This window comes from Lepidothrix coronata, unplaced genomic scaffold (genome assembly GCF_001604755.1).
Source record: "Lepidothrix coronata isolate B3197 unplaced genomic scaffold, Lepidothrix_coronata-1.0 Scaffold26, whole genome shotgun sequence".
NCBI lineage: Eukaryota > Metazoa > Chordata > Aves > Passeriformes > Pipridae > Lepidothrix > Lepidothrix coronata.
The window spans coordinates 6,250,795-6,266,074 of NW_016690206.1; the positions used below are offsets into that span (position 1 = coordinate 6,250,795).

The 15,280-nt window shown below is 37.2% G+C and overlaps 1 protein-coding gene across 2 annotated transcripts in view; it reads right to left on the reverse strand.

Annotated features, from left to right (window-relative positions):
* The window catches only part of DROSHA (drosha ribonuclease III), a 70,742-nt gene that overhangs the window by 33,048 nt on the left and 22,414 nt on the right, over positions 1-15,280 (reverse strand). For both annotated transcript variants that reach the window (XM_017809363.1, XM_017809364.1), the window contains 4 exons: positions 14,605-14,774; positions 9,863-9,987; positions 6,591-6,690; positions 3,594-3,701 (listed from right to left, as the gene is read on the reverse strand). In XM_017809363.1, coding sequence (XP_017664852.1) covers positions 3,594-3,701; positions 6,591-6,690; positions 9,863-9,987; positions 14,605-14,774 — 503 coding nt within the window. The remainder of the gene's footprint in view (positions 1-3,593; positions 3,702-6,590; positions 6,691-9,862; positions 9,988-14,604; positions 14,775-15,280) is intronic.

Genomic DNA, 15,280 nt, shown 5'->3' on the forward strand with positions numbered 1-15,280 from the left:
ACAAGCACACAAAGTAGATGATGTATAATTTACAGAATAAATGACATTACAGATTTCTGCAGGTCACTAAAGACAGAACAGCAGAAGATACAGACTGTTGAGTGTTACAAGATCAAGAAATTAAGACTAACCAATGGCACTACTTTCTGTTTAAGTAAAAGACTGTGAAATTCTTGAGAACTGAATGCAGAGCTGAAAGGTAATCACATAATCATTTAGAGTGAAAAAGACCTTTAAGATCATCAAGTTCAACTGCTAAACTAACACTGCCAACTACACCAACTAAACCACGTCCCAAATGTCTTTATAAATACCTCCAGGGATGGTAACTCTGCCACTTCCTGGGGCAGCCTGTTCCAGTGCTCGATAACCCCTTCAGTGGAGCAATTTTCCCTAATACCCAATTTTAAGCTCCCTTGGTACTATTGAGACTATTTCCTCATGTCCTGTCACTTATTACCTGGGAGAAAAGACTGACCTCCACCTCTCTACAGCCTCTTTTCAGGTAATGGTAGAGGGCAATAAGATCCTCCTTGAGCCTCCTTTTCTCCAGGCTAAACAACCCCAGCTCCCTCAGCTGCTCCAGACTTGTGCTCCAGACCCTTCACCAGCTCCATTGCTTTTCTCTGGGCTTGCTCCAGCATCTGTCTTATAGTGAGGGTCCCAAATCTGAAACCAATATTCGAGGTGCGGTTTCACCAGTGCCGAGTACAGGGTGACAATCACTGTCCTGGTCCTGTTGGCCATATTATTATTGATACAATCCAGGATGCCATTGGCCTTCTTGGCCACCTGGGCACACTGCTGGCTCCAGTTCAGCCAGCTGTCAACCAGCACCTCCTACTCTGTTTCTGTTGGACGGAAATAACCAGATAACAGCAAGAAAAAGACTCCCTGGATTCCTGAAAGGCACAAAAATGCAAAACCACTCCAAGCAAACTAAGAAAGTGTAAATGAAGTTTTATTTTGTTATCACATCACTAATTTAGAGTTTTCTCAGGGTAATTTATAAGAACATTTCCTGTTATTGCTATATAAACTGTAAAGGTGTGCTTTATATGTGTTCCTTCAGAGAAGGAGTTAATGGAAAACCCCAAAATAACTCAACCCAAAACTGTTTCACAGGACAGTTCTGCCTCCCTGCCTGTATGCTCCACTGTACTAGACAGAAAGAGTCGCTCAACAAAGGTTTAACATTCTTTGTAGCAATACATGTGGTCCTACCTTTAAGGACTGAAATACAAAGTTTTAGACTTTTATCAGCTCTAGTGCAGTGAACAAAGAATTGACAGATCCCTGGGAGCACACAGAAGGACTTTAATTTGACTCTTGCAATCATATTGACAAAGTGCTACTTTGATGGCACTAACTACTTGACTGATTGAATTAATATCTGTCATCTTGGATTATAACTATTTGACGTTTCTGATGTTTTATGTATTTTATGTCTTTAGAAGAAAATAAAATATATCTTTTAAAAAATTTATCAGGCTAAAGATTGGCTAGTGATTAAAAAGTCTTCTGAAACCATATAGCCACAGGAGTTATTCCATAACCTTGGTACTTGCATCTGGCTATAAACATACAGGTTATTGCTTTTCTGTTTTTAAATAGATACAATTTTAAATATTCTGGGTGTCTTTTTCTTGCTGTAGCTGACATGGCAAGGCAGAGACTCTCTCAGGTGCCCTCAGCTAGTGCTACCATCCCCCAGGATGGCAGATGCTCCTGATCTGAAGCTACTAAGAGGAAGCAGGTGATCTTAAATATTTTTAAATGTATGATGTTCATGCTGAACACTTAACACTGCTATTGAGGGCATACCAGCAACAATACAAGCAACAATTGGGTGGAATGGGGAGACGGAGATATCTTCTCAGCATGGTCCCATCTTATCAGACTTTATAATAAGTGCTGCCCAGCTTAGTGGCCAAATACTGCACTTGATCTACTGGGTAACTTTAAGTGAGCCTGTCAGAACACAACCATTTTAAATTTTTTTGAACATTCCACTCACCATTTTTCCTCCCCTTTCAAGCTGCTAATTTCTGAGACTGCAAAGACCAGTGTCATTACTGCGATGTGGAACTTAGAGTAAGTATAATCTATCAAGAGTGACTTAGAAGACTTTCAATCTTCTAAACTCTAATGCTTTTAAAAGCAGTAATTTTAAATCGCTGCACTTTAGCTCTGCCCCCAGAGTTGATTTATGCGTATTTAGTTTTAGTCTTCTTTAATCTGGGAAAAAGCATGTAGCAACAGCAGCAATCTTTCATTTCACAGACATACAGTTGCCTACTCTTGGCCTCTCAAATAAATCAAATCAAAGGACCTTCATACCAGAACTAGCTGATTTAGATGTTATGGCTGCAGATGGGCAGAAAAACTGTGAAACAGCTTTATTTTCATCATTCTCTGGTGTTTTGCTGTCCTTCAACAACAAACGAAAAGGAATATCCAAGACATTAAGAAATGAATCACACGATATTCCGAGTAACACAGACTTGTTACAAAGCTCCTAAATTGGAAATTTACACTGTTTACTTAAGCTGTAAAAATAGACACAGTTCACAACAAAAAATTAGAAAAGGGCTGTAATTTTCCTCAGCTGTGTGAGAAGATACTTTCCCACTATTCTCTTTCTTCCACTTCAGAAGCACTAGTAGAAGCACAAGAAACGTTTCAGGTAGAAAAAAAGCAATTTAAGTTATTAGCATTTCTTTCCCTCTAGAATTTCCCCTTTGGTCTTATCAGACTTACAACAGGATTTCTACCTACACCTTTGCCTAGCAACCCTCCAAGTTTATACTTCACTCTGTTAAGTTAATATTAAGTTGCGTACATTTAATTCTTGAATAACATCTCCAGAAAAACAGTTAAAAGAATAATGCAAGTATACATCTAGAATAATTATTTGGCTGTTACAACTACTTGAACTTTACTATTACAATATTGTATAAAAATTGCATAATTTTTGCTTTCCACAAAGCTGGTGGCTGTCAACTGCTTCAGAATAGGATCTGACAGATATTCTACTCCTTGGAGATCTTTCCTTGGAGATGTCATGAATATGAAATATAGTATCTGAAAGCTATCTTTCTACTGAGGCTTACCTGTTTTAATCCAAAAGTTAGTTATGGTGGGTTTTTGGTTTTTTAACTTTCTTTTAAGTAAAATGATATTTCTTCATGCTTCCATGTAAAACTTGTTTTTTTTAAACTATCTAAATAGAAAAATACAATAAAATTAAAATATCTAAAACCAACCTAGTTGGTGGATTAAGAAGACTTTAGACGTCCACAGTAGACTCAACATCCAGCCTCAAGCTGGACATTCCTAACCCCTCTCCCCTGTGTTAATCAACCAATGGCAAGCAAATAAAAATTTTAAAATATCTTTTTTTGTGTGTGTGAAGGGAGTGGACAGGACACTAGAGTAGTTCCCTAAATCAACAGATCTTACTGAGCTGATTCATTACTTACTGATTCATTTCCATTTGGTTCTTCAGTCTAGAACTGCAGCAAAACTTTGCAAGAGGTAAATGGCAGCTATCAAGAAAGAAAACAAACCAGACATCTCTGCAGTTTAGTCACCTGACAGACGTCAGAGCGTATCCCAGTTTTCCAGAATCCCTGGCTGCTCAACTCGACGGTCACTTCACGTCTCATTGTGTTCTTCTGACGAATTTTTTGCAGTGCTTCCTAAACAGGGAGAGAACAGAACTCCTATGAAGAACTTTCTACAACAAAGCAGTATCAGTGTGCACACGAGTGCGCTCACAACACCCATTTAAGGTTCACTTTTAGTGTGCAGTTTCTAAGGCTCGTACAAATCTGTTAAATGCTAATCACAGACTGTGGCAGAGGTGTTAGAATACAGTGTAAACAGAGGATTTTGGTAGACTAAGAACAGAACAGAGTTACTATATTTTTTACTGCAAATTACAGAACAAATCAGTCCAACTCATACATCCAATATGATAAATAAGAAAGTTCAAGTGCTTATAATGAAAGCACCTTATTTATCCCATGTACAAAACAACCTCTTCATTCAAGTCCATCACCATGAGTACTCTTGGCTTGAAGCATTCAGTAGGAGTAAAACAGACTAAATAAAAGAAAGGCCTTGGTTTTGTGATCTTGACTACTTTGCAACAGTTTTTGTTGAACAATGTTAGTACACCCAGTCTGGAAAAGGGGTCAGCATTCGCTGGTCTTGGAGACTATGATGATGAAATCTACCAATATTATTTCAATTAAAATATGTAAAAAATATCTGTTTTGCCTTGACCACTGCTGTTTGCTGTTGTGCAAACAGTTTATTTGTCCCTAGAAACTACGAAAGGGTCAGTATCATTAAAAATTTTGACAGAATCATTAAAAGAAAATCTTTTCAGTAACAATGGAATGAAAGAAAACCAGATAAAACAAATCATCCCTGGATCAAGATCTCCTGGTTCCAATGCTATAAAGCCCTGGGGTTGGAAGCTCTCCACACAGCATGAACTAACAGTAAAGACTCCCTCAGTGCTCTTCCTTCTTCAGAACATAAAACTCTTCAAAGCTGCAACCTATCCCGTCTCTCCTTCTCCTTTTCACTACAGGGCACTTGCTCAAAGCTGTCTCTCCCCAGCTTCCAGATTGAAGCCTGTGAGCATATCTGGGCAGGAACAGGCTCTGTTTTCTGTTCTACAGAGACTCCCAGAGTAGTTCCAAGAGGTGCATCTGTCCAGACACAGATTCATCAAACCTCAGACACCTCAGTGCAAAGGCGTCTAGGGTAGGAGGCTGGTTAGCCCTGGCTCCTTTTATATTCAATGAAGGGGGATAAATGGCTTCAAAATGCATTTCTCCCTCCACTGACTTCAAAGTGAGCCTTCAGGTCCCAATTTATGCACCTGCTGTAAACGCTCAAAGTTAGGTTAGAGGAACAAAGCCCCCAGGCATGACCTTGTCACAAATAATACCATTGCACAACCTCAGAGTAATGGATGACTGACGGTAGAGGGAATAGAGATGCTTACAGCACTGCACCCCCTTGTGCATTACTGAAAGTTATGTCGTTGAGTTTTTCCTGAGATAGGTGCTACAGTATTTGCTACACCTAACTGTATTTCAGTTTGACTGGCTCATAATATATGATTCATAATCTTTAAAAGCCCATGTACCAGTTAGGTACAGTCCTACAGCTCCTTGTGAGCTTATGTATTTTCCACTGGAAAATACATAAGTTATCCTCACATAAAGCTTCTGCTTCAGCCCTGTATGCCTCTCTGATGGCAAACTACTGGAAAAACTTGTTATCATAGATAATACAGTCTAGAAACAAAAATCAGCAGTAAGTCCTAAATACAAAAAGAACATTTTATTTTTTGAAGCAAAATATGATCACTCTCTTAAAAACAAACCAATAGAATTTTACAAATGAGTCATCCATTACCCCCAAATGAAAAGATGCCCACACAACAATGCTCTTCCCTTCTACTTGCTCCGAGTAGTTGTGGCAAACAAAACCATCTCCTGTAGGGATGAAATTTTTTTCCCCTTACAACTGTAGCACAGTTAAGACACAATGTTATGTGTTTTTTCTTATTTACGAATAAGGAAGCCAAGGGCTTATTTAACATCAGCAAGAATAAAATGTTAACTAAGATTCTTGCTCATGCAACAGCATATTACACTTTGCAGCAATAACAGAAATCAGATGCAATGTCAAAAGTATCAAACAGTTGCAACCAAAGGTACACAATAAACTGGGGAAGTCTCAAGAATTAGACTCCCTGATTCTCATGGATCCCTCCCCACTCAGGGTAGTCTATTATTTTAAGAATAATTAGTATTTCTAATCAATAAATAGAAATACAACACCATTTAATTAAATACCATCCAGTACCCAAGAAGTTAATTTCTCCTCTATGTACACTTTACTCTCTACAGAGTGCCCGATCAACAGGCACCAAAAAAATTCAAAGCTTCAGTTCAAGATTTTAAAAAAAATAGATACCTAAGAGCTGTTTTAGTCTATATTTGGGGGTCTTTGTTTTTCTGATTTTAATTCCCAATTAGTTGAGCGTTTGCATTTTGGAAATGTTTATTGCTCATAACTTTTGTGGGGGAAAAAAAAAGAGAAAAATACACAGCAATCACACAATTTCAAGTCAAACATCTTAAGCAATGTCACTAAGATTACCTAATAAATTATGGTTTAAAACCAAACACAAGGATGGCAGTTCTTATCTCAGAAGAGAAATGCTTAAAATTATGAGCCAGTTAAAAGTACATTGTGAAATAAAAAGTCCTTCTTTATGCTAATTCTTGAAACCATTAATGGCAACAGCTATAAAGACATTATGGTTCCATAATGATTATTTCTATCATTGGGTAAAAAACTTGCAGTAGTTTGACAGCTGAAAAAAGGAAAAAAACCCATCCAATAACAAGTATAGATAAAAATAAAATCTCTGTTAACAGCCTGAAAAGAAAATCTTTTGTGAAAGATTTCTATTGTTTCCATAAACAGGGCAGTCACATGGCTTTATTCCATCCTGAATTACAGTGCTCAATTATCAATTCTAGGAAGGTCCAGCATACCTCTCTTTGTGATAATTTCTGTTTATCAGCCTGTTTGACTTTGGGACTATTAGCCAGTAGGTGACGCAGCTTCACATAACTTTTCCACAGCTTTTGGTATCTGAACGACAAAATCAGAAAACAAATATTTTGGTCAGTACAACGAAAGTCTCTCACTGTTTGTCATCATGAACACGCCAGCTGCTAATAATGCACACAACGTACACAGACTGTCTACAAGCATCTTTTTGCTCCAGAATAAAAATAATCCCAAAGCATTTTCTAAGAGAGGTGACAGTGACCCTGCAGTTGCTCCAGCAGGGTGAACAAAGTAGTGTGCAGTGTGAGGTAAAGAACAGCAAAGCTCAAGGCAGATCCCAGGTCTCCCAGATACCTGCCAATCCTCTCCAAAGGGCCACCTCCACATGCTGAAAAGACTTGCTCGCAATATAACAAAATTCAAGCAGGTGAAAACTCCCTCTTCTCCACATGGTTTGCCTATCCCTCACTGAAAAGCAGTAGTAACCCTTCCCAGGAAGTGTCTGTCCTTATATTTCCTCAATCATGAGGAAGAGGTCTACAAGTCATGCACAACATTAAGTTATTCTGTGAACAGCGAAATGAAAGTTTCGTTCCCTATGGGTTTGTGCTGAATGGAAACAGCAATTCAAGTTTTCTCTGTGGTTAGCACATACTTAAGGTTTCTGGTTTCCTCCAACCATCTAGCATTTTCTTATTTTGGGGGTGTCTAATTACACAAGTCTCAATAATAGAACTTTTTTCTCGGTGAGAGTCTTTCAGCAATCTAGCACAAGCTTACACGAAACTTACTCCATTTGTAGACAACATCCCACATCCCACCATTATATTTAGCTGCAACTGACCAACAGGTTCAAAAGTTACAATGGGAGGAGCAACCAAGAGAATCATGGCAAGGACCTTATGTCCTGAGGAAACAATGCTATCTTCAAAATATCACATCTGTAGAGTTTTTTCAAGAGCACCCATATAATCAGACTTTGAATAGGAAGCAGGGAATTAGAGGACAGAGGGAAGTTTACCCAAGTTATTTATCTTTTTTCTTATATTTGCAATTTAAAAGTAGATCCTCCTCAGCACCAACTTGGAATGGTGGTTTTATTAGGAATTTTTAACATTAGTGGCTTAGCAACAAAGGAAGCAGCAGCTCTTTTACTATTTCACAGCCTTCCCAGGATCCCACATTCACAGGCAGATAAACAGATCTTTTCCTATTGGCATTTTTTTCCATAGCTATTTCTCTGCAGCATGCTTGAATGTATACTTTCTGCCTCTAGAGATGCTGGTATTTTTTCAGACTACGAACTCATCTGAAATGGTCAATCCATGGATTTTTCTCATGCTCCGTTCTCTGCACCTTTGCAATTTGCAGAATAGCACATCTATTTCTGACAAATCACCACCCAAAGAAGAAAAGTGAGTACATGAACAATCAACCAAAAAGAAAAAAACAAATGCCACAAAGAGGTTTCAACCCTAAAACAAGAACCTGAAACTATGATCTACAATACACATTTTTCTGTTAGTATTGATAAGGGTGAAACAAGCTTTGTCATTGCAATTAAGTTTGAGAATTAATAAGCATATTACCATTACCAAAAAATTGCATATTAGAAAAACATAAAAGACACATTAGAGGAAAATCTCCTCTGTGCATTACCAATTTCACACTTACACCAGAGTTAAAGCTGAGACTTATGATGGTACCTCTGAGTTCTTTCACAAAAACTGCTTTGTTACTTTAACAAAAAGAAGCATACCTACATTCTGTAAGCAGCTTTGAGGTGGAAAAAAAAAACCAAACCAAAAACAAACCCACAAGGAAATTTTAAAGAAAGTTAAGATAAAAAAGTGTGAGAAGAATGATGTTTGCATCTTTATACTGATTTCAGTGGAAAGTACTAGAACTTCACAAATATTAATAAATTCAACATCAAAGTAGAGGTCATTCTTATATGTTTGAGTCTAATTATTTCCTTTTGAGGGACAAGAAAACTAAAAGATGAAGAGAAATAAAAGTCATCCTCAAGGCAAAAAAAGAAAAGTGCTCTTATCTGGATAACAACTCTTTATTCCCACTTCCTACCATGTTAAATCTAAAATTCTCAGCAAGCAGTTGTAAAACAATATGACTGTCATATATGCATATGAGTGTTTGGACCTCAAAACTGCAGCTGAAATACAACATCCTTAAAAGACACCAGAGGAAAATGCACGAGGACAAAGACAACCTTAACTATACATACACCAGAGACAGACTCTATACTGTCAGTGTGCAGAAAACAGATTTCCCAAACATTGGAAGAGTTCCCTGAAATTGTCAGAGCTAAAAAAAAGAATTGGGAACAAAATCCAATGGTCACTTGTACATCCCTTTATGAATCCACAGTGAAACAGTATTTCTTGCTCCACCTGAAGTCCTGATTCCCTCTCCGCTCCTTCTCAACATTCCTCCCAAAATCTATCAGGATACAGAAGGTACAGAGAAAAGTAGCATGGATGCAACAGCTTCCAGGCTAGGAAGCACTATGTAGACTTGATCTTTCAAGGTACAGGAAGACACGATTAAGTAGGATATGGCAGTATGCAAGAAACATAAATGTCATGAAGAAAGCAAACAGAAAATGGCTATATTCTTCCTTATTAGATGTGAGACTCGAAGTGCATCTAATTAAACAATTAAGTAGCAGCTCTGAAACAAAAGTCAGTCCTTTTTCATATGACGCACAATAGTATTGGGGAAGTGATTACCCAGACTCTTCTCCCTGTCAGTAGCATAAAATGATTCAACTAGTGATTTGAGAAATTTAAAGAGGAAAGAACTCAGGGCTGTTAAACAAAATGACATAAATATATCTTCTAGCTGAGAAGTCTGTATGCTACAGACATTAGGAAGCTTGGGTAAGTATTTCTCCCTCTGTGCTTTCCTGTTTCGCTGTTCTCTCTCTTAAAACCTGCCACTGGCCTCTCAGAGAAACAACATGGAGCTTGAGGAACTTCTCATCTGACACAGAAGAGCTGTTCTCAGGTTAAGAAATTTCATACTGCATATGCATGCATAATTCAGCATATTCTGAAGTATGCCAGAAAAAAGTTATATCTTATATTCTCTAATTTACAAGAGCTTGTGTCCAATGTCATAAGCACTAAGCTTTATATCAGGCTCAATTAAGCACATAAACAAGCCCTATTTAAGCCAGAAATAACAACAGTAGTGAGTTCCTGAACAAAAGATGGAAGGAAAAGCATCTTACTGAGGATCTCCAGCATAACTGAGTTGAGCAGGTCGTATCCCAAAGTGCACAATAATAGGGAAAGTAATTACATCAGGATTGAACTGTTCACGGTCCAGTTGATCAATACGAACTGAGCTGGGTTTCTAGGAGAAAAACACAAAATACAACTAATTGACAACAGCTTCATGGAAAATTTTTTGCCTCTAGCCCACACTATCCAGGAACCATGACGCAGCAATATTCCAAGCTTAATAGGAAGCAAATGAACTAACAATTAATACTGTAATAAACACTTGGCAATTACAATGACTGAAACAAAGCTACTTGACCTAACACTTAAAAAGAAAATAAAAGCACATTTTAATTTTACAAGTCTAGAAATTTGCAGTTTGACTATTTCCAAGAACGTAAAACAACTTTCTCTGGTCAAGCATCATCACACCAGAAATAAAAATCAGGATTAGCATTCTGGCATCCAACCTCCCATGTGCCTGAGCAGTTTCCTAAGATCAGGTTACCTCTCTAATTTTAGTTCTGTTCCTCATTTCCCAAAGCAAATGAGAAGGCACTATCAGATCCATTCAATCACACTGACTAAACAGCATCAAAAAAAAAATTGTGTCATGCTACTCTTAGAAAAGGCTCCTGGGTTGATATGTACAATGAGGAAGACAGTCTTGTATAATGGGGAGACTTTTGCCCCTTTTACAGATCAAAACAGAAGTTCTTTTTATTGTTAAAATGGACAGTGTAAAAGGAGGCAACTTTTGCTTCAGCTCTCTAAACGCAGAAAATAAGTAATTGCGCATCACTGTAGCAGACATGCTGCTTACAGAGCTCTTGATCTAACATGTTTAAAAACTCATCTGAAGGTGCACAGTTTGTCTCCAAATAAACATCATCTCCATTACCTGTCAAGCTGCTTTGTTATGTGCCTGCTTACTCCTCTCTTTGCAATCAGCTGGATGAGGCCAGTATATTTTGCTTGTCTTAGGTTTCAGAAAGAGGGCATTACTTCTAGTTACCTGCATCTCAAAACTTCTCATTTAGCACGGTGAATTTCTCAAAGATGAGTTTCAGTGTTAGAGAAACAGCTCCCACCATTCTCTTCACAAAACAATAAAAACTGTGTCAAGAACAAAGCTTTCACCCTTCAAAGCACCTTAGTAGAACTGTTCACAGGAATAATTTTCTGCATGGATAAGCAAATCCAGTTCTATATATAAAGGTCAGCCTCATCAGGTGGCCATAATTCTAATATATTCTAGAAAAACAAAAACTTACTTAAAAATTTGCCTTTCGAATATAGAAATATTTTCCAAGGGAAAAATACTTCTCAGCTTCCCTTTGGATGACTGAACATAAAGTTACATCTCCCAAGTCAAAAATTAGGCTGAAAAAAATTTAGTTAAAATTTAACTACCTTAGTTAAAGCTGTCAGGTTTACCAAAAAAAAAAAAAAAAGAAAAGAAAAATAAATAAGAGAAAAAGTTTTCCTCACAGCACTTCTTACAAAAAGGGATTAGAACAAAAATACCTAAAGAAAAACATGGGAAGGATTTGTAGCAGACAGAATGTTGCTCCTTGAACCAGAGCTGAAATTTATATGCCTTTGTGGGGTTTGCAGAAAGCCCATTTGAAAAGTTCATGTCTTCTCATAAGTTGTTTGTTGGTTCTCCCCACTCTTAACATTAAAAATGAGAATTTCTGCCATCCCTGCTCTCCTTAAAAAAGCAGCCTTGACACACCATTCCTCTGATAGCCAGGTCGGCAAATTATGATTAACAAAATATGAAACAATAATTATACTCAATACACCAATTATAATCAATGCCTTTTTAAAAATTACAGACAATATTTTTCTATTCAAATGTTTCCCATTTTAGGTACTTCAATACAAGTAATGTGATCCTCAAAAATGGGAAAAAGAGAGCCTTCAGTATGCCTATAGCAGGGTCTGTATTAAACATATGATCTCAGGACCACTCAAAACCAGACTCCTGTTTATTTGTATGACACTGCCTTGAGTTTCACCACCCAGTTACACAGCTGTTCACAGGTGGCTGATAAACAACCAGGGCAAAAGAAGTTCTCCAAGACCTAATCACAATTGCTCCCTCACTGACAGTTATGAGAGGAGGGTAGCTGGGCTATGCCTTTTCATTTCATGATGAACACCAGCCTCCTCTCTGGTGCCATTTCTGAATGTTAAATGAACAAACAGCAACGTACAGAAACACAGAGTATAAACAGGTGCACCAGCAGACAGGACGGAAGCAAATTAGATTATACTCTTTCAGAGTTTTATCCCTGTATTGTTTTAGAAGTGCTGTGATAGACCATCTAATAATGACAACCTTGCCTTTAAAATCACATCAAACCCAAAGAAATTCTAACAGAATAGAGGCCTATTATCTTTGTTTCCTACTCCAAATCTCATCAACCAATCTAATGCTGACATTAGAACACGTAATGAGATAGCATGCAGATGTATTACAGAAGTATCTTAAAATACATATATACATGTACTAGTGAGAATATCAGCAATACTTTAGGAGGAGTGAAGTATTAAAAGATGACTAAAATTTGTGAACTTTTAAATCTATTCCAACACAAAGTTTCATCGAACTAATGAAACATCATGAATAAATTACATAGTTTTAAATAATGCTGAACTATTGTTCATTGTTTAAGTGGGATTTATCTGCCTATTGAAGTTTTTTTTCCCCTCCTCCATCACGCAGATATATATACACCTAGCATTTAAAAAAATTGAAATACATATGTATATAAAACCTAGATTTGATCACAAGAGGAATTATTATTTCTGAAGAGATGTTGTGGAAGAAAAGAGCAAAATAAAATTTAGTGGGTTTACTTTGTTGTGTCAAGTGGATAAAACTGAATTGAAGAGCTGTCATTTTCTAAAACAGTTTCGCATTGTCTTTCCAACAGAACTGTTTTATCTTCTAATGTTGTAAAATGCACAGATAATACTTTCACACTGTTTTTCCCTTGCTCGATACAATAGTACAGCAATGTACAAGAAAAATCCACAAACTAAGAAGAAAATCATTGCAATCTTGAAAGAAAAAACATGTTCTAATGATGCCATTATAACATGACATTTCAAAGTGCTACATATTTCTTTTATGCTTACATATTTTGATGTCCACAAGCATCTCTAAACACATTGCCTCGTAGAATGCAAAGTTTGCCAGTAAAAAAATCACACAAAATCTCAATATTAACAATCCCACTCACAAAGAGCACTGACTTGTGTATAATACAGACATTTACAGTTCAGTGACACAAGGAACAAGCATATATGCATTCCTTCATGCTAAACAAAAAAGCAAGTTGTCAGATAGCTGAAATCAGCATATCTTCAGCAAAATCACTGAAGTTATGTCAGTGTATACCATTCAGACGTTGACAATTTGTGGACCAGCATGTACCTTGTACCGCAGAAACCACAGACAAGTTAAGGCTGTTAAGGCTGTCTAACAATTTCTATTATGGCATCCTGGTTTAGCACTCACTTGAAGCAGCTGAGGTAGATTTTTCCACAGTAAGAGTTCACATGTATTTTTGTATTTCATGTTCCCAGAAACAGTCCTACTTTCTTTTTTAGAAACTTCTAGAGAGTTTTAGCCAGAACAAAAGCACTCCGAGTGAAATCAAGGGAAAAAATATCCTGCCCAAGTTACTTATTATTACCTTACAGAGTAATTTACTAAATGTAATGCTGCCATACTTAAAAATATGAGCTGGAAAAGAATATTTAGCAGGTTGCCTTTGCTGCAATGTGGGGACAGGTTTTTTGGTTGACAAACAAAATCTCTCCTTAGGCATGATATCAAGACACACTTTTTCTTCTGAAACTAAGTAGCTGAACTACGAGCAAAGGAGGAAAATGAAGTCAGAAAAAGAAAGATATTACAAATGAGAATGCTGCATATTAGGTCCAAAACACATCTCCACTACCAAGACACCACTCTGCGATACCGACCAAACCACGCAAATAGAACCCTGCAGTCCATGGGTCCTGATTGCAGGACGTTCATCTATTCTTGTGACCCACATTCCTTAACAGTGAAAGTCAGAGAAACGGGCTGAATTCACATTAACACCAGATTTGAAAGGAGTTGTATTCAGAGAACACATGCTTTAAAATACTAATTGTTCCAAAAATAATAAGGCCATAGGGGTTTCAAACTATGCACTGAAAATTAATACATGCATTAATTAATGTACACAAAATTCCTCAGTGTGAGAGAGAGCAACACAGAAACAATGTTGAAAAAACTACGTAGGCAGAAAAACTCTTCTTCCATATTCAGGGCATTATTTGAACAGCACATATTAAATAGAACTGTCAATAGGGGGTCAAAAGAGAAAGAGGAAAGTAAATAGTAAATAGTTATTATTTCTGTGGTCCTGTGTCAGGGAAAAGAGAACGAAACCACGAACATAAAGACTGCCTGAGAAAATAGGAAAGTTTTACACACATAAAATATGGCCATTCCTTTTAACATGCACATTGAAAAAGCACCCCTCTGGAAATCCACCCTTCAGTAGAGCAGCAGAGGGTATAAGTCTTCTCAGGGTTGGAACAAGTCAATAAGCTGTTCCCACAGCAATCTGCAACTGCCACTGGTCATCTTTTCCCTTTTCAATTTAGCCTGTAACACAAACTGTCTGAAACAAGACATGTACATGTCATTGAATTGTTCATAAATGACAATTATTCGCTTTACCATGCCAGGGCTGGTAACAATCATCCCTTTGCATTCTTCTGCATATTTCTGCCATTCCAGTTCTTCCCACTGAAGCATGTTGGCAATCTCCTCTTCAGGCACCAGAGCTTTACTGCATCGTAACAAGTACAGAAGAATCTGATGCATTGACAGTACTTCTTTTCCTCCATCTTAAAACCATAAATAAATAAAATACATTTCAGAGATCCACTCTAGAAGCATGACCATAAGCCACAATATGCAGAACACAAATTATTTGTATGAGCAAAATAAAATGCAAAATGCTTAAGCTATCTGACAAATATGATGGCAAATGTTTTATTGATGAATACCGCACATGCATAAACACTTGGCTAAACTAAAGCAGTAACAGTAATGGTAGCGAGAGTAACAGTTTTATTGTACTGTAAAGCTAAAGTTTCTAACTTGCTTGACAAAACTTTAAAGTGAGTAGGCAGAACAATCAGTTACGTTGTCCAGTTATATCTTCCTTTTCACGATTTTATCATTCTTTTTACAACAGTAGTTAAAAAGCCCTTAGGCATTATGCAGCTTTTTTTAAGACACTCAAAATTTTACGGGATACTTCTGGATGAATGTAGAAAGCTATGCCTGCACTTTAAAATCATCTGTACTGCTTACATGCTGTAACTGCAGTAATGAAGGCTAAAGAGCC